We start from the raw sequence: 19,150 nt of genomic DNA on the forward strand, positions 1-19,150 counted from the left end.
GCAGCACATGTGATGTAACACGTCGAGGTCAGACAACTTCATTCGCTCTTGCGCTTACTGAGCATGTTAAGAGTTCAAGACGAGTCGCAGTCGCTGTCGCGTACAAGAAGCAAAAAAAAAAAAATGTAAACAGTCTGTGCGACAAGCTGATTGGGTGGAACCAAACGGACGGAAACAGCTGAAAGTTTTCGGAAACCGGCAATCAATAGAACGTCACTGTTCTATTTCATGATCATGCAGATTGGATGGCCTCTAGATTGAGAGTGTACAGCTGTGTAAAATGTCTGCCGTAGGTGCGGCGCAGGCTTGCCCAGTGAATCCTGATTATGCCTTTGAAAAATCCATCAATCTTTTGTTTGGCTCCTCTCACTCAGAGGCTTTCCAACGCAAACTGGACAATTCCTCGAAATCTCTCGTATGCCTCATTCCAGGGATTGTTAAAGTCCAGGAAATGGATTGAATCCCTCATACTATGCAGAGTTTTTGCGTCAAACTGCATGGCTGTATTACATTCCCACCTGTGCTTTTTGAGCATCTGGGCTCACACGTGTTTGGCTAATCAATAAAACATTTGGCTGAGTTGTTTGTTTGTTTGATAGTCTGCAGACATCGGGGGCCGACTTTCGGGCTGACCCAGACACATATTTTGCAATCCCAAACGGGGGAGAAAACAACGAAGAGAGAAAAAAAAAAAAAGCAGAAACATCTGCAAAAAACATGAAATCATCTTTACTCATTGAAACAGGGTTCCTCCTTTTTTCCTTGTCATTGTCTTGAGGTGTACTTGAAATGATAAAGCGTTCTCGCTTTTGTTTTCTTGCTTGCCTGGAGGTGACAGACATTCTCGCTCTTTGCAGCTTCTGACATTCCAGTCTTCTCCCCGTCTCGCTCTGCTTTGAGGTCAAAGCTTTCGCTGGACAAACTCAGACAAGAGGCTCCCTTGAAACCCGCCCGTGTTTCCGCTTTGCTTTTTGTTTTTCCTCACGCGTAGGATGTTGGACTGCTTAATGGTAATGTTGATACAGTGAAACCTCTCAGGTCGAATTTGATTCGTTCGGATGCTGTTTGAATTTCCCAAGAGGAAAGAATGGAAAATGAATTCTCTTTTCCAGGCTCAACCGGTCACTCTTATGAAACCTTTATCTACTGTATGTACAGGAAAGTATTATTTTAACAATTATATACGCTAGTATAAAAAGTACTTTATCATTGTTCATAACCTGTTACCCATACAGCGGCATCCTGACGTATGGACAAGTTTTTATTTGAACTTGCAAGGGTTAACTTGAGATATTAGCGATGTATGATGGCTGTCAACTCAACTGACTTCACAACAAGCAGCAGGTTGGCATATAGATTTGTGATCATGTATTTAAAAAAAAAAGAGTCTTTTAAGCTCTTTACTGCCACTCCCCGTTGAATTTGTCAAAATAAACGTAAAAAAAAAGAAAATAACATTTGAAAAAACTACATATTGGCCAGTGAGTCAGCTAGCTTAATGCTAATGCTAATACATGATGGAAAACACCATAGCGCTAATGAATGCTGTGAATTAATATTTGAACACAAAGAGTAGAGCAGCACATGCAGACGCATAATAAAAGAAAACATTAATCACATAGACCTATTCTTTATCCTCAGCGAAGAACTTCTGTTGTTACTGCTGAGGAGTTATGTCGACTTCTCTCTCTCTCTCTCTCCATGTATAACTGTAATCTGAATTATACTGCCCCTAGGTGGCAAGACTTTTACATTAGATGATTCAGCACAATTCTTGGCATTCTATTTAATTGTCATTTTGTCGTATCTTTTTATAAAGCACAATATTGGGCTATAGAGTGTTCGATTTGCTCTTCTATGGCTATCATCACACATTTAGACCAATTTTAAACCATTTTATTAACAATTTCAAAGCAAGAAAGCAGTTCATTGCATAAACAGCTTGACGTCAGTGCGGGACATTTCTTGTTTTGTCAAAGTCGCAGCAATGCCTCCTGGTTTTGTGTTGCTCAATTACGCTGCACAGTTGCTTTTCTTTACATTAAAAATAAAGGCATTTGCCGATATTGTGCGAGTGCTTCGTTGTCAATGAACTGCATACTGTTACTTGTTTCGCTATGTACAAAATATTTTCAGAAAACAATATGAAAAATGAATACCATTTAAATCGTTCCCAATATAAAAATGAATAACTTATACAGTAATTGTAGTTTAAGGATAATAAAAGTAAAATGATTATGTACACTTGTAAAAAAAGAAAAAATGGAAACAAAAAAAATGTTAAGGCATTTTGGACATTTACAAACAATTAAGGTGCACTTGCGTATTTTGCTCCAAAACTGCATCACAAAGACAACAGTGGATCTTTCCAATAACAAAACAAATGGATATTAAATATACCAATATACAGAATAACACAGATACAGGGTCCGATATGTTGAGCTTGAAAAAACAATTGTAACTGAAAAGGCGAAGGAGGAAGTAATGCACTGGGAGGAAAAACATGAACCACAATACCAGCAAAGCCAAAACTTGTTGACTTTTGTTGAGATTGCGGTATTATTCATTTAAATAAAAAAAAATAAAATAAATAAATGTACTGTACATTTTAACTTTCAAAGTAAGTGCACTTTTGCCAATTCCTCACAGGCTAAAAATAGACGTCCAAGAATGAAGCGTTTGGTGTTGCTATGCTGGCGTCCGTTTGAAGTTATATCCCAACAGCCCGACAAAAGCAAGAGCACACAAACATGGAGGTGTGATGCCCTCATAGCACCACAGTGAGCCCCCATGTGCAGCTATCATGATGTTAGGGCCTCCATTGCTACATTATCAACGGTAAAATGTACGTAGCACCGCATGTCTGTGTGTATGTGTTTTAAGGACCCATTTTCCATATAAATAAAAAAAAAAACAGGCCAGGCAAAAACAAAAAAAAAAATTCTTGTGAAGTTACATTAATTTACAGTTCATGTACACACTGTCAAAATGATCTGCTGCCTTCAAATGTGTCTTTTAAATAAGCCGTATATACAAAATAGACTGGTCCAAGCCGCTTGTGCAAATCCTTTCTCCTTCAGATAAGAATAATGTCTCTGTGGTGGTGTGGCTGGCCAGGGCCTTGTTTATTTGAACCAGTGCAGGTAGTTTGTCTTCAGAGCAGGGAAGCACATGTTGTTGCTGCACGAGCCGCCGTAGCTGGGGGGGCAGGCGGAGCAGGGCACCCCGACTTTGTAGGGAGCTTCTCCAATCCAGTTGCCCCTACGAGATACAACAGCGGGTTGTTGTTCACCCAGTTTCAATATTAATAATTTTTTGTGTGTAAAGTTGTCACACACATTTAGAATTAATCAAATTGTGTGCCGTTACCTTTCTAAACAGTTTTCACCCTCGGTCTTAAAATAGTGGCGACGACTTGCAATTTGACGAAACGTGGTTAAGATAAGATAACGATGACGAACTGACAATTACAGTTTGGTTCGACTTCAAATAATGACCGTTTGATGATGACAGACAGGTGTGCAAGCCGCTGGTGAATAGCGAATGACGGACCGGCAGAATTTACTGTCAAACCCACCTATACGCAATCTTGAAATAAATGCATTCAAAATGGGCCCGAAGGCTCATCTACAATATTATTTGAAAAAAGATGAAAACAAATGGCATTTTTGCTATAATTATAGTTAATTCTAGTCCATTTTAAAAACATATATATATATATATATATATATATGTATATATATGTATATATATATATATATGTATATATATATATATATGTATATATATATATATGTATATATATATATATGTATATATATATATATATGTATATATATATATATGTATATATATATATGTATATGTATGTATATATATATATATGTATATATATATATGTATATATATATATATATATGTATGTATATATATGTATATATATATATATGTATATATATATATATATATGTATGTATATATATGTATATATATATATATATATATATGTATGTATATATATGTATATATATATATATATATATATATATGTATGTATATATATGTATATATATATATATATATATATATATATATATATATGTATGTATTTGCCATATTTAGTCAAATTGAAATCTTAACTACTGTTACGACCCCCCCCGAATTAAAACATAAAACCATGATTTGTGTTCAGCATGCATAATCTCGCGGCTATAAATCCACAGTATCGTAGTTGGATGCATTTGTCGTGTGTTCCAATATACGACAGCCAAATTGCAGCTGCAGTGAAGGCTGACTTAAGTGATGAATAGTGCTAAAACGTGATCAAAGCCAGGTCATTTTGACTCTCACAAGTCAAACAAGTCAGTCATCAATGGGCAGAGTGCCTTACATATATCTCAAACCAATGGGAATAAATAACCTTGCTCGTAAATCCAAATTGGCTTTAATTCTTGGAATTCCCCCACCCGCCTTTCCTTTTCTTTTCTTCCCAAGAGCTTTAGTACAGTACCTGTTCACAGGCTTGTATTGAGGTTATCTGAATCTCGCCAGCGACATGGGTGGCATTTCACAGGTCGGCACTGAGCGGCCCGACTGGGCGACGGGATTAGAGCGGCCGTCGCCCAGCCGTCCGCAGGTTAACGGGTTCATTGGTGGAAGCAACATGAGAGCGACTTACTTTGGTGAGTAGTTGCAGACTAAATACGTGGCCCGTTTCCACACGGAACCCCAAACGTTCATGTTGTGGCACGTGTGAACGGCACAGCCCACTTTATTGGAGGTCGCCCACACCATCTGCAAAACAGACCAGGGCAATTTAATTCAATGCTGTTTTATGTATTACCTCAGTGCTAATGATCAGAATTAAAGATGCAAACAAAGTTGGACATGCCCCCTGCCCGCTTCCGAAGACTTGATTGAAGCATACAGTAGAGTGTTTAAAGGAAACTGGAGTAGGTTATTGCTATTCATGTACGCAGTATACGTTTATGAGAGTAAGGTGGGGGAGACTATAAATCTCTTCAGAAACAGAACTTTATCACACACAACATGGTTAGTCCTCTTCAGACTTTGTACAGCTAATTTAAGAGTTTAACTATCCGAATTTTTCAAGTTTTGGAACGTATTGTGTGTTATTTGCTGAAAAACTCACCTATTTGCTGTTTTTGTGTTCAATCCAAAATAGCAGACTTGTTTCTGGCATCAGTTTTCGAGGCTTTTTTTTAGTGTGTCCATTTGTGGTAGACATGCCTTCAAAATGATGCCAAGCCGTATTCTCAGGGTCATGGCCGCAACCCCCACCAAGTGTAACGTTTCACCAAGATGAACACACCGGCAAAATTTGGTGGCCTCTGAATATTTTTTTTCATGGCATACTGCATAATGCCGGGGAAACTAAGCAAATTCACGAGGGCTTTTCTCCAAATAACAGCCTGCCTACCTGTGTATAATGGGTGCACATGGGGCCGTAGCATCTGAGGGGGCATCGGGGGTTGCAGTCGCGGGGATAAGGAAAGGAGTAATCTTTGACCTCGTCGTACCACGGCTTCACGAGCTGAAGGATGGAACGATACCTGTGAAGAGAACGCCATCAGAACCTCCCACGTAAATATAAGAAACACGCAATATGGCCGTAAAGCTGTATAAAACTTACTTAACATATTTGTCTGACCGTTGGCCTGCACTGTTAACATTTTATTGCATGATGGGTTTATGAGTGTGACTGTGGAGCAGACCCGATTTATGTTCATGATTTACGATGTGAACAAATTGAAAGTTGCGCAAGAAGGGGACAGAGGAACAATTGGGGTACATCGTCAGCATAAAAATTTAACATAAACCAAGTACTTCCAATAACTACTGACCACATGCTCACTAAAGGACTTTAAACTGTTGAAAGACATCCTAAGCTCAAAAAGCTAAAAATGTTATATGGGACAACAAAACAATTGTAATGTATCAACCTTTTTCGAAGTCAAAATATTAACATTGTGTCGATAAGTTACGCTCAATTCTGAGCAATAACTTTGAAACATGTCGGCCCAACATTATTATAGCCTATTAAAGTAGATGTTTAAGAGTCCCCGTGGCAATGACAAAGTCAATACAAGGGTCCTTAGCCAAATTTACATCATAACTCCGTGGTGGTCTGTGCCTCTCATGCGTCCATTTTAAAGGGAATTAGAGGTGCTGCTTCAATTGGCTCCGAATTGTTGGTGTTCTCGTCCACGCCGGCGCAAACCACCCGTTTCTAACTGTGCCAAGCTGCGCGCTCAGTAAGTTAACAACTGTACAGGGAGCAGATAAATGGTTCGTTTGCATTTATTTTTTTTATAAGCCAACTTATATCGAAACATTTACCGTATGTATAATAAATATATTGTCTCCTGTACGGTAATATAGATGAATTTTTTGCTTGAGTTTTTCAAAAGAATACATCCGGAGAGGACCTTGACAAAAATAATCAAATAGTAAATCGCAATCCCAATATTAAGGGGAAAAAATTGGGTTTTTTTTCTAAATCAGTAAGCATACCGACAGCGAATATTTGCATGGAGAACACATCTAAGTTGTAAATTTTAAACAATTTTATGAAATATAGTAAGTATGGCAGATTCTTCGTACACCTTTGCCTGTTTATTTGAAACAGAAATTTGCATGAATTGTGAGAGAAGAGGACACCAAATGAAAAGTTCTGCTTGCATTGGTCCATCTTTAAGCAGCCACACTTAATATGAGTTGTGCTCCCCCGAGTCTTATAGTGTTGCTCAATAAATAACGCATTGGTGAATGATGTTCCACGTGGAAAGTCAAGAGCGACTGAAGGGATGCTTCTTTGTCCTCATGGGTCAAGCCTGAAAACATAGCTTCTGTTTATTTGAGGGGTCACAGGAGCATTCCTTGAGCAGTCACCGGGTCACCGTTCAAGGGGGAAGAAAAAAAAAAAAGGAAGGGGGCCTGCAAGGCAACGACCGTGACTGCAAGGCAGCATCATCCCTGCTGAGAGTGCTGCAGCAGATGTCGACCGGGACGGGGGGGGTGGCTGGAAAGGGGGCGGGGGTTAGGGGTTCAAAGTTCACCTACCGTCCTGTCCTGACGGAGAGGTTCTGACCCAGAAACCTGAGGAGGTGAGACGGGCCGTGCTCCCACATGCAGGCGTGGGCCCAGCTCTCAGCTGACTTGGCCAGCGTTTCATCCCACATCTAGTCACACACGCATGGAAACCATTACACAAGTCATGTAAAGTATAAACACAAGAGCCGCTCCATCTAAATCCCATTCGGCACTCAGATGTGAGATAAAGCATCCATCAAAACGGTTACATAAGAGAAGTGAGCGGACTGGCAGTCGTCGTGCCACTCTTTGATCCAAAAGGCCTTTTCTTCTTCCCAGGGCAAAAGGGAAATTGGCTTCTTTCCGATGATGGAGGCTTGTTAGATACCCAAACACTCGCGTGCACATGTGGAGTCAATTTCTCTCATCCCATGATGACTTAACTCCACAGTTTTATAATGAATTTGACCCCAAGTCAGAAGCAGCTGTTTTTAGTGTTAGGAACCGTATTTGGTAACTTGAGCCACATTGAGCAGCACGTGCATCACTATCAAGCTCGACGTCATTTGAAAAATATAATTGACAGCCATCCATCCATTTTCAATTATGTTAAAATAATTATAACAACGTAAAATATGTAAAAATGTGTCCAATTTTTTTTTGCTTTTTTTTTAAGAATAAAATATAACAATGAATAATTTGCTCTAAACTGATTTATTAACATATAGTTGTAATGTAGACAGTGACAACTTGGGTGGTCCAAACTGCTGACCAGCAGAAAAGTGACAAGTTACTTCTATGAAAAATGTCTTATTTTAAAAACCAGTACAGAAGCATGCACGTCTAGTCCACGTGGTTGATGCAAAGACTCACCATGTATTCCATATTAGACGCTGGGGGGAACACCTTGCCCCTCACTTTGTTGTGGTAATCAAGAATAGCCAGCATGTCAGTCTGACTTATGTAACGCTTCCTCCTGCTTTTAGAAGAAGAAGAGCTGTCGTCCATCCCGGCGTCCAAGCTGCTGAAATTTGCCGCGTGCAGAGCGGAGGAGGGCGCAGCGGTGACGGTGAGCGTCAGTGCACTTGTTGCGCAATGTATGCACAAAAAGATGAACGCAAGTAAGCGAGGCTGCATGTTTGCTACTTCGATGTCCTTCGCGTCGTGGTCGGACCTGCAATGGATACAATATTTGTTGTCCGTTGTGCGTATAGTTACATTGTACACTATCGGACTTATTGCATGGGCAATGCGTTATTGTCTTACCTTTCTTGCGCAGCGGTACCAAAATGAGAGAAGGAAGGGAAGGGGGGAAATGTGTCCTTGTTGGCAGTTTCTGCAGCTTTGCAAACTATAAAAAGTCTGGGAGTAGTTGGTCTTTGCGGGTTTATATAGTCTATCCAGTGGACGATGCAGGAAGTGCACAAGGACGTAGCGGACCACCCTCTCCCCCCCCCCCCCCCCCTGCGTGGTCACCTGAAATGCGGCATCATTTGTGCACTTTTTTTTTTTTTAATTAAACATTATTGTTGTGCACGTGTTTTACGAGCACGCCGCATGGGTCGATGTGACTGACATCAAATATGACACAATGTACGTTCCATTTTTTATTTATTCATTTTTATTTTAATTGGAACTTGCAACAGAAGGTCTGCTTTAGTTTATGAATAATGAGAGGTATTCATCCATGATATTGTCATCAGATCCAATTGAATAGCTGTGGAAAGTGCTTTGTTACAGCTCTAGCTGTTGTGAAATGTGCTACATAAATAATGTTGTATTGATTTTAACAGCAAAAAAAATTCACAAAAATAACAATCCACAGCAACAAAAATAATGCTTATATTTGTGCATTGTATTGGGAGCTGTGTCCAATAAATTGCCAATTGCAAATCTAAGTAAACCAAATTATTAGCAACAACACTGCAAAGCACGACCATAATAAGAGAAAAATAATAAACTAGAAATTGCAATTTCATTCAAAATTGCATTCAAGTTTTGCAGATTCAGTCAGTGGTCCAAACATACAAGAAAGGCCTCACAGCATCCTCAGATTGTGAGCAGCACCGGTATAAACATTCGAAACAACTGAGCTGTTCCACACATTTTGTTCCTGACCTTGACTGAGTTCAAATTTGTCACCCTGCACACAATTAAATGTTATGCACACCATTCAAAGTCTCAATAAAAAGCTAGCTGGATCCATTTTCATACTATTCTTACGTTGCGTTCTGTATGAATTGTGCAGGTGTTCTGACTTTCCAAAGACGGATAGTGTAGCTGAATTAGTGACTTTTGACTAGTGTTTCGTAGATTACACTTGTTCGGCGTGCGGCGAAAGCTGTGTGGTTTTCCAGGGCAAGATGCCGAGAGCAAGGGGGAAAGAAATAACACTTCTGTCGGTCATCATTTTCATTGGCAGCTGCTGAATGCATTAAAGCAACGTGACGCAGGAAGAAATTTCCTGCTTCCCCCACTCCTCTTTCCCTCCTCTCCATCTCCATTTTTTTTCTACTCCTCCTCTGCTCTCTTTCCCGCCATCATTTTGTGGAAAGTGATGAACTTTTCAGGTGCAGAAATGTCACTCCATACCGGAATATGTTTCAGATCCCACATTTATTACATTTGAGCTTCTGTTGTGCTCAATGCTCATAGCAGACTTTCACACAATCATTATTGTGTGCACTCCACTGCCCGTCATTGGCAGCAAATTGTCATTGGTGCATATATTATGGTTTGGTTGCCATGGTTTCAGATTGATCTGATGTTATTTTCTACAACTCATAGTAAATTCTTTATTCATAAAAATGCTCCTGCTTTTGAGTGAGTACCACAATTGATTTTTTATTTTTTTTTATGTTGGAACGTAACTGGGTTCAAAGGTCACAAGCTTCTCTCGGGGTCACCACAATATTCGCAACACCTCACAGTATGATGCATGCGGTGCAATTCGACACCGCAGCAAACTGCACCAGAAACAATGAGCGTACTCTTACATTAATATTTCACTTTATCTTCAATACTCTTTATTTAGCAACAACAGGAATCGCTCAATTCGGCCTCAGTGCATTATTACATCTACAAAGTATTTGGCATAATACTCACACATGTTATCAATATTTTCATCCGCTGACCAGAACCTAACCTCGATTCTAACCCACATAATTGGATTATCATAATGCGTATTTTAGACACAGGCAGGGGACAAAACAAATGAATTGAAATTCAAGATACTCTTCTTTTCTCCCACTCTGAAGTATACACACACACACACGCACACACACACATCTTTTTCATGTGCCGCCTCTTCAAGGCCCCAGATGATGCTCCCTCCCTTTCCCATTGCTGGCCCACGTATCCAGTGAACCCAATGACTTTGTTGCAAGCCTTATTATCAAATTAGCAGCAGAATAATTGGGGTGTCGTTCAGGGTATATGCCGTTCTGTTTTCGAAAGCCCCCCCACACCTCCATTTTGGAACCGTTAACGACAATTAATCGTTTCATGCATCCGCTCTCCCCTTTATGGAGGCCTCTGCAAGTCCAATGTGGGCCAAATGAGGTCCAAGTAAGAAAGAAGTAGAAAAGCGATGTAAATCCCGCTAATACCTGTGGGAGGGGAAAATGTGAGTCAGGTTTGACAATTCAATTCAAGTGACTACATTTCATCAGCCTGCTCTTCCAACAGCAATCAAAGCGTGCACGTTTGGCTAAATCGTGCCCTCCACCCACAGTTATTGCTACTTTGCTGGCGTCAACAGCAGCAGATGAGAAAGCCACGTGAAAATGCAACTCATGTGACTCAAGATTTGAATCTATTTTTCGGCTATGCTTGATCCCATAAGATGCCGTGGATTGTCTTCACCTGGTTCCCGTGTGCGAAGCTCAGATTAATGCAACATTTCATCGTTAATTCATAGTAGCGATTAAATGAATATTACTTTCAGCAGGGTTTGCGCAATGAGTTCCACAAAAAAAGAACTAAAATATGATTCTTTTTGGAGCGGGAGCTCGGTTGGATGCCTTGAGGCAGTTTGTGATTTCATGAGTTGATTTTTGTTGGCTGTGGGGCAAATATAATTGGTGACATGTCACGAGTGGTTTACAATGCTGGCAAGGCCGCTCGCTTAACTTCGAGCCATCCTCCGCATAAATCTGCTGAATAATGAGCCCGTACCACGTCATGTTACTTCTAGAAAATCCTTTTTTTGGCTCAGTTGAGGCTTTGTTGACGACAAAGTCTCAACTTCGTGAAATAAGTTTAGGAGCGAGTCTTTGCTCCACCCTTGTGCAATGAGAAATAAGCTGAGTTGATTCATTCAACAAATGGGATCAAAGAGCGCCCTCGCTGGGTTTCGGTTTGATTCAAAATGAAATTCCTGCTCTGTTTTGACTGCATACACGGCAGTGGTTATACAATATCACTGATAGTTTTCCCATGGTGTCCACAATGCCAGTTTGTAAGCAGAGCAGTGCTTAGAGCTGGACCATTACCTCGTATAACCCCAAACACATAACCTCGTATTTCCTCAATAGCACTGGAGTCCACAAACAAGAAGGTAGCGAATTGTCTTGATCCGAGAATTTATAGTGGATTTGTATCTCGGTGGAAAATCGGATCAAGTGGCGGATGTTTAAAATTGATTGACGGCTGTTGATTCCTGGATCGACCACAAACTGGGCCTTGCGTGGCCACGCCCATCAGGGGTTGCGTGAAATTTGGTGTTTGGTTCGTGTTGGACTGAGGTGTTAGAGTTTTATGACGATTTATCAAATTTAGCTGAAACCAAAAGTTTCATACAAGAATATCAATTTTCCTGTGTCTTTTCTGACATGCGTCCCTGAGACCTTTTTGTGGTTCTACTCGTGAAGAAAGAGCCTTTAAAGCGCTGAATTCTCCAAAAATTCAGGCAAGTGCTGCTGTGACGATTTGGTGTGGTGAGATTTAACTGGCCAGAGAATAACTAAAGAGAGTAAAAACTTCCAGATGACTTTTGCACAGCATGCTCGGGTATTAATAACATCTCTGAGGACAAATTATCGAGGGATATGACCAAATTGGTTTGTAAGTCAAAAAACGTAATAATCTATCAGCGACTTACAACCTATGTTGTATAACGTAAAGTCATTTAGTAATTATAGTAAACTTACACTTAAGCTTTAAATATAAAACAATCAAATGAAAGATGGTGAATGTCGCAACTGAGCATGCCTTCTTTTGCCAAATGATGACTGTTCAAACTGAGAACCTCCTGTAATGATCAGCACATATTTATTTATTTATTTTACATAATTTATGGCCCTCAGAAGACCATTAAAACCGAAAAGAAATCGGTGTTCACATGGAGCTGCAAAAATGATTGAAAACATCGTAATACGTTTGTCAGGCCTGTAGCTGGCGACGCCACATCGTAAAGAAACCGCACACCAACGGCTTGCTCTCTCAGCCATTTCCTCCAAACAATTTTTTCAATACTTTTCATGAAAGCGGGTTTTAAATAGTGTACTTTTGGGTCCCGATCCTGGTACCGCTCACTTGTTGTCCAGTATTGGCCGATACCGATACTGTACCGATACTTTTGAAAAATCAAAACACAAGCACAATTTTTCTTGTCATTCTAAAGAATTGCATACTCAGATCGATGTCAAATTATTCATTCAGCATACGCACAAAGGCTGTCAAATCTTCAACATGACCATCATGAAGCATATGTACGTGTAATTGTGGATATGAAAATGCAGTTAGACATAAATAGGACAAATTAATACATAAAACATAAGTAGACACATGACCAATAACGCTAACAATGGGCAAGGCTTCGGTATCGGGCCCATTCCGGTTGGTACTCGCCGATCCCGATACCAGCTTTTAAGGCAGTATCGGTATCGGAACAACACCAGTTTTAAAGTTGAACACACTAACGAACTTGAAAGCGTAAACTTTGCTTTAAAAACTGCCAAAAATGCCGCAATAGTCCTGTGGTGCTTCATTATTCTTTTGGTTCGTTCACCGACAGCCATTTATTTTACTACCCAAGTTAAAGGCCACTGCTATAAATGTGTTGAAATGAAGTAACCAAGAGTGTAACAATGGTATCCCTTGTGTTATTGTACTTGGTTTTCTGGCAGGTAGCTCGCCCCTTGATTGGGCTTTAATAGGCTCAAAGAAGATAAGCAGGCATAAAATAATCTCACCTAACAATTTGCATGTTCTCCAACGGTGAATGGTACAGTTCTCCAGATGTCACTACTGCACTCTGGACACATTTTCTGCGAGTCGGAGCCTTCCTCCGTGATTCCTGCGCGGCGCGAAAGCTCCTGTTAAGTGCTAACTAAGCAAGGATCAAATGTTCTTATGCCCACTTAGGCAACAATGACTCAAGCTTTTCTTTCACCTTGTGATAATGTCCTCACTTTTAAGGTGTAACGGTGAAAACCTCAGTAGTCCCGACTGTGGAGTGATTGCTTGACCAGATTTCAAACGTTGAGTGATTTGCAAGATAGATTTGTGGGATTTCGTGGAAGAACAAGAAAGAAAACCAATGTGGATCGAGCATCGGCTAGTTTTTCGCTAAACCACCAAAGTCAAATCTTATTGGAAGGTAGTCTCATTTTCAGAACCAACAGCACGTCGCTAGCCTCTTTATTTTATCTGGCTAAGCTTGCTAGCGCTAACATTTTGTGTTTGTGTCAGTGACCTTGGAGCAAACAACGATGTCATTTTCGCCTGACAATGCTTGCTTGTTTCAATCTTCTCATTAATAAATGTCTGTATATCTGGCAGAAAATTTAAATAATGCTTGGAGAATGAACCTACACATGAACTTCTATAGAAACATTTCGAAAACTCCATGATGGTTGTTTAGGTTTTGGCAGCCTGCTCCTGATTCCCAGGTGATAGTTTTTGGTACTTGCTGTCATGAAAGTACGTCTCAAAACATCTCGGCTCTAACTTTAGCTTCGTGATGATTTTTTTTTTTTATTTTTTTTTTTTTTTTATATTTGTCTGTCTCACTCGCAGCTGACATCTGAACCCTGAGAAATGTCTGTTTGACCACAAGCCCGCCTCAGTACCATCTTACAAGGCCCGAGCATCAAAGATGGCTGTAAATGTCTTATAGATGGGTGAAAATATGCTTGGGGGCAAAGGAATGTAACATGTCAAAAATAGATACACAGGCTAAGCGACATATTTCTGAGGATCCCCATCCAACACACACACACACACACACACTTCCCGAATCGTTGTAATCCCTCAGGTTTTTCCCGCGCACTAATCAACTGTGTACACAACACCTTTTTTGAATTATTTTTTTTTTTAAATGATTGTTATGGCTCTGTGTTACAATTTGATATTTGAATTTGTTTAAATTTTACGACAGTGTTCCATTAATAGAACTGCTACGTCAACCATACATCATTTTGTTTTTGTAAATTAGATTGTACAATAGTCTAAGTATCTAACATGTGCAATTCATAGTTAATTCAAAACTACAAGAAGAACTCTTCATAGCAATAGAGGAAATTTGCTAGGGCTCAGAGAGTCGGTAGGCATTGGCCCATCTCAATGCGGAAATAATGACGCCGCAAAGACAACGGACTCTATTTCTGCTTCGCAGAGATAGGCAAGACTAAGTTTTGGTATTTTTGCAGACCTGTGCCAGCTGGTGTAGTATGCATTTCAAAAAGTGCATTTTGCGCCATTGTGGGCATGAAAAGCGCTGATTTTTTTTTTTTCACCGCTAATGAAAGTCGATCGTCCCCTTCCCTTTAATTGTCGTAAACAAGAAGTGCGCTGATCGTCTTGGACATGGCAAGAGGAGTACTGTGGCTCGTTTTTGATTTTGCTTAGCTTAGATTGGTCTCAGAATATTGGTCTTTATAAAGCAAATAAATAAAAAACAGCAGGCATGCTGGTAACTAGCAAGCCTTTTAATGCCGCATGACAGCTTATTTCTACATCGCGGCACAATTTAATCATTTGCCATATGTAACCTCAAAATCTCGCACCCTGGTACAATGGTAAACCGAGGACCAGCAAATGACCCTCAATGCTTCTGTAGGCTTGGGTATCATATAAATACAAAATATGGATGCACACTTCAAATCCAGCAAATACTATTGTTAAAAAATTCCATTTTGTTTGAACTTTTTGTTTTCAGTGTTGGTGTTAATGCCAACGAAAGAGCAATCATCACTTTTCCCTTCATGCAGGCTTGTGTTTGCTATGACATCAATGGGCCTATTTTTCTTGGACACGTCTTATCAGAACCATTCAAGCCTTATTGGGCTCTATGTTGTCGAAAAGTGATGGATTTAAAGTTACAATGAAGCAGAAGTCCCCGCGGATTGCTGGAAGTTACATTTTGGCCCCGTGTCTTCGTCATTCCCGCCAGTGGATTTTGTGTTTCCCAGCTTTTCCAAAGTGTGTCAGACAGCCAAAGACTTCTATTTTGTTCGATAATAATCAATTATTCGCCATAAACTGACTTGCTGTGGTCAGCATTTATGATTTTACTTAGATGACACGAAGCAAAGTGTACAAATCGGGGTTTTATGAGTAAACCTTGCCAGGAAACATGAATGCGGGCTGTTATATGTTGTAGTGGGCTGGCTTCAACATGATGTCACGCCTGAAAAGAGGTGATATTTTCTCGTAAAATACATATTGGTAAAGTTCCTTCGTCGGTTGCCCTTCTTAGCTCTTCACCCTCTTGTCATAGGTTTTTTTTTTTTTCCTCAAAACAAGGTGAGCTCTCTTGTTTTGCAATGCGACCCCTTTTTTTAGTGGGTCTGGAATCCGTTGCAGCAGGTGGCATCGCTGGTAAGAATTTACTAGCAAGGTTCTTCTGGTTCAATGCAAACATACCAAGTTTTATGGAGCAAATAAAGAAGAGGCCATGTTCTGTCCTGAGGTTTGATTCCACTATCACGCACGGAAGGAAATACAGTCGTTTACGCAAGAGAAAGCTACTTTTTATTAATCAGATATACTCCTGAAAATATATATTTTTTAGCTCATTTTAATAAGAACAAATATGCACCGATTCTTAGCCAAGATGTAATGTATTGATTGGTAAGGTTTAAAAAAAAAATTTAATTTGATATTTGTTTGAATTGCTTTTTTTGAAAGAAAAAAAAAAGTTAATTAACCTAAGAACCGATCTACTAACCTTCAGATATTTTGTACAACGCTTCACTAAAGAGAGACAAAATTCAAATAAATTAGTACGTTTTTAATACATTTGTTTCCATGCACGGTGCTACACCAAGGCTAGGTGGCGCTATAGCCATGTTTAGATCCCCCTCAGAAATTTATTTATTTTTTTTTTTTTATTAAAGTTTTCGTTTAAAAAGGCATAAGTAACCCTGCGTGTGGTATACGGTAGTAACCTGGATTTTCACAGAATTTTTTATTTTTTATTTTAACACCAGGAAACCTGTATGGTGTCATACGACCGCTACACATTATTTTATTTTATTATTTATTTATTTATTTATTTTTAGTCAAACATATCAGTCAAGTCCTCAAGTTATTCGTAGGAGTGCGAAAATCCTGGCACCCTGCCTGCTTGTTTCAAAAGAATGTATTTTTGGCACAAATTACTCTTGACCGTGCAGCTAATAATCATTTTAACAGAGTAGTGAGAGATTATAGGATGTTTCCTCCTTTTTTTTTTTTTTTTTTTCGGAAAATGAATCCATTTCATTCCTTGTGTGGGTTTTTTTTCTCAAATGTAAAGGAATGTGAATGAAATGGCACAACATCAGCATCAATTTGAATCTGGTTTATAAAGTCCTAGAAAGAGCACCATTGTAAACATTACGCCACTCCAGGAATGTTTTGGAATCTCATCCTGCCAAATCTTTCTCGCATAGTAAACGTTCGACTTATTTCAATTAAACATTCCCCCTGTGGCCTAAATAAGACGATCGATATTTTGCATTACTTTTTTTTTTGTCTTGTCTCTTTCTCAGTTTTTGTTGGCCAAAGATTTCTTTCATTGTGAACAAACCGTAGAATCAGATGGATGAAAACACCCGGCTAATCTCAAATGATCAAGTGCGACCTATTTATTCAAATTAAAATAGTTCTTTTAATATAGTAGAAATTATCTTTTTTTTTTTTTTTTTTTGCAATCATTTCTCCACATTTTCTACATGGCAGCTGTTGCACTTACACTAAACATGAGATGTCTCTTAATTAATAACAGATAATTCTTTATCGTTGGAACAGAACATCCAAAATAACCTTGGGCAATGAGCCACATGCTGCATCACCAAAGACATTATCTGATGAAATGGAGCAGCCTGCTCCAGTAAAAAATCCATTGCATTGACGTTCCTCAGTATTTCACTTCTTTTGATTCCAGGTGTCACTACTGGGTTGCAATTTGACGAGCTCCTGTCTAGCTGACGTCTCTGTTTTATCAGCCTATCCACATTTCTCAGAGAATGGAGATTTCAGCTGTGGACAAGTTTGGGACGCTCATCCCCAAAATAATGAATGTAGAATAATGGATGGACTGATGATTGTGAAATTAAAAACCAAAAATATGAGGGGGGTTGCATTGAAATTAGTTTAGTCCATATCCTGCATCTGCAAAAAACAGCTGTTTTAAATCCACGACACGCCAAATTGAAGCTACCTGTTCAGCTGCGATTCCTGTAAAAAAACAAAAATCTACAAAAAAGCAGTTATGATCCCTTTTCCCCAAAACCTTTGCTGCTTCTTGTGACAGAACTTGGTTGTTATCAAGCAGGAAATTTGTCTGAGTCTTGCAGGACTCGGGGGGCCAAAACAAATGCTACCAGCTGCTGCCTTCTGCTCAGTCACGCGGGACGGTGAGCGCACACGTATCGCATCATTCTTAAACCGATGCGCATTTCCCGTCCTTCTGCGTATGAAAAAGTGCTACGGAAACATAGCCGCACATGGTTGCAATTAGCACCCGGCATTTTCTTGTCTTACTGTCTGTTTTTGTTACCTCTCAGCAGATGAGCAAGGGAGATGTTAGACTGGGGCCACGAGAGGAATGGTAACAGCAGATACTTTACTGTCTGCGATCGACTGAAAAACCAACAAAACTCTGACGTCCTACAATTTTGACTACCATTACCGTATGATTTATTTGAGCTTTTTCAACCAGTTATGAAGCTCTTAACAATGCATAAAATTGCCTTGTGATTTGCTCTCCCTACTGTGGCATACTTCATGTTGAGTGACCACTCAAATGTTGAACGAAAAAATGGTTTCAGGTGGCTTAGATTTATTTCGCTTTTCTTGAGTAATGGAAATACTGTGGAACCTCCGAAGTTGACTGCCCCAAAACCTGTGCCGTTCTAAGAGTCACTATAAGGAAAATTAGGATCAGGTATGTGCACAGATGTTTTTGAGGGTCAGGTGCTCAGCAACCACCAAAACGAGGCAGCTATCGCAAACGTTATTCAGTTTGTAAACGTTATGACGGTAATGATGGAGTCAGCTGATATTGCATTTTGAGGCTTCTGATTGGTCAAAATAAACGCATCAAAAAATGTCACGGACCAACAGGGTGTTAGAGGTCACACACTCGAGTACAGGGTTGGGCAAACTTTTTGATCGGCGGGTCTCAATGGGTTCTAAAACTTCGGACCAGGAGCAGATGGATGGAGTGTTTTGGTAACCTCACCTCATCTGAGAAAAAAAATATATTTAATTTTAAATGAAAGCGAACCAAAGCATGACAACAATATATACGCCTTTGAAAAACCACAGTATTTAGAAAATAAAGCATTAACAAAGTTTATTCATTTATTTTTTTTCAAGTTCGGTGGGCCGGATTAAAACGTTTAACGGGCCGCATGTGGCCCCCGGGCCGTAATTTGCCCACGCCTGCTCTAGCTCTCTTTTATGAACCCAGAAGTAAACATTCCTGGCTTTGCTCGGTTGGATTTAATAATACTGTACATATAAGGCCATATTTTCTTCGAAAATGTCATTGTGGTTAAGATGTGTGCCATCGCTTAATCTATCTTTGATGTGGTCTCTCACAAGGCCTGGTCTGACGGTTTCATCTTTTGTTTTGTTATTCTACATGACTTTCCCAACGTAATCC

General features: G+C 39.6%; 1 protein-coding gene and 1 long non-coding RNA gene across 2 annotated transcripts in view; one reads left to right on the forward strand and one right to left on the reverse strand.

The window, feature by feature from the left end:
• Positions 1–8,139, forward strand: part of LOC148318234 (uncharacterized) — a 75,796-nt gene extending 67,657 nt beyond the window's left edge. The window contains exon 4 of the long non-coding RNA XR_015839901.1: positions 8,040–8,139. This is a non-coding gene — a long non-coding RNA (uncharacterized LOC148318234). The remainder of the gene's footprint in view (positions 1–8,039) is intronic.
• LOC148318236 (peptidase inhibitor 15-A-like) lies at positions 1,882–8,450 on the reverse strand. Its single transcript, XM_088282811.1, has 6 exons — positions 8,320–8,450; positions 7,927–8,227; positions 7,084–7,202; positions 5,441–5,573; positions 4,679–4,794; positions 1,882–3,261 (listed from the first exon to the last, which is right to left on the reverse strand). Exons 2-6 carry the CDS (start codon positions 8,188–8,190, stop codon positions 3,126–3,128), a joined length of 768 nt encoding a protein of 255 aa, XP_088138937.1. The 5' UTR covers positions 8,191–8,227; positions 8,320–8,450; the 3' UTR covers positions 1,882–3,125.
• Between the last annotated feature and the right edge of the window lie 10,700 nt (positions 8,451–19,150).

This window comes from Idiotropiscis lumnitzeri, chromosome 19 (assembly GCF_059441095.1).
Source record: "Idiotropiscis lumnitzeri isolate Australia: NSW breed Sydney's pygmy pipehorse chromosome 19, RoL_Ilum_1.0, whole genome shotgun sequence".
Taxonomy (NCBI): Eukaryota; Metazoa; Chordata; class Actinopteri; order Syngnathiformes; family Syngnathidae; genus Idiotropiscis; species Idiotropiscis lumnitzeri.

What these genes read in the sequence shown, in the direction of transcription:
- LOC148318236 (XM_088282811.1), bottom strand. Translation starts at nt 8,190, where the DNA reads ATGCAGCCTCGCTTACTTGCGTTCATCTTTTTGTGCATACATTGCGCA. An exon ending in CGTCTAATATGGAATACATG is followed by an intron (nt 7,203 to 7,926) that starts GTGAGTCTTTGC and finishes GTGTGTGACTAG; the next exon opens with ATGTGGGATGAAACGCTGGC. An exon ending in TGTGCACCCATTATACACAG is followed by an intron (nt 4,795 to 5,440) that starts GTAGGCAGGCTG and finishes TCTGTTTTGCAG; the next exon opens with ATGGTGTGGGCGACCTCCAA.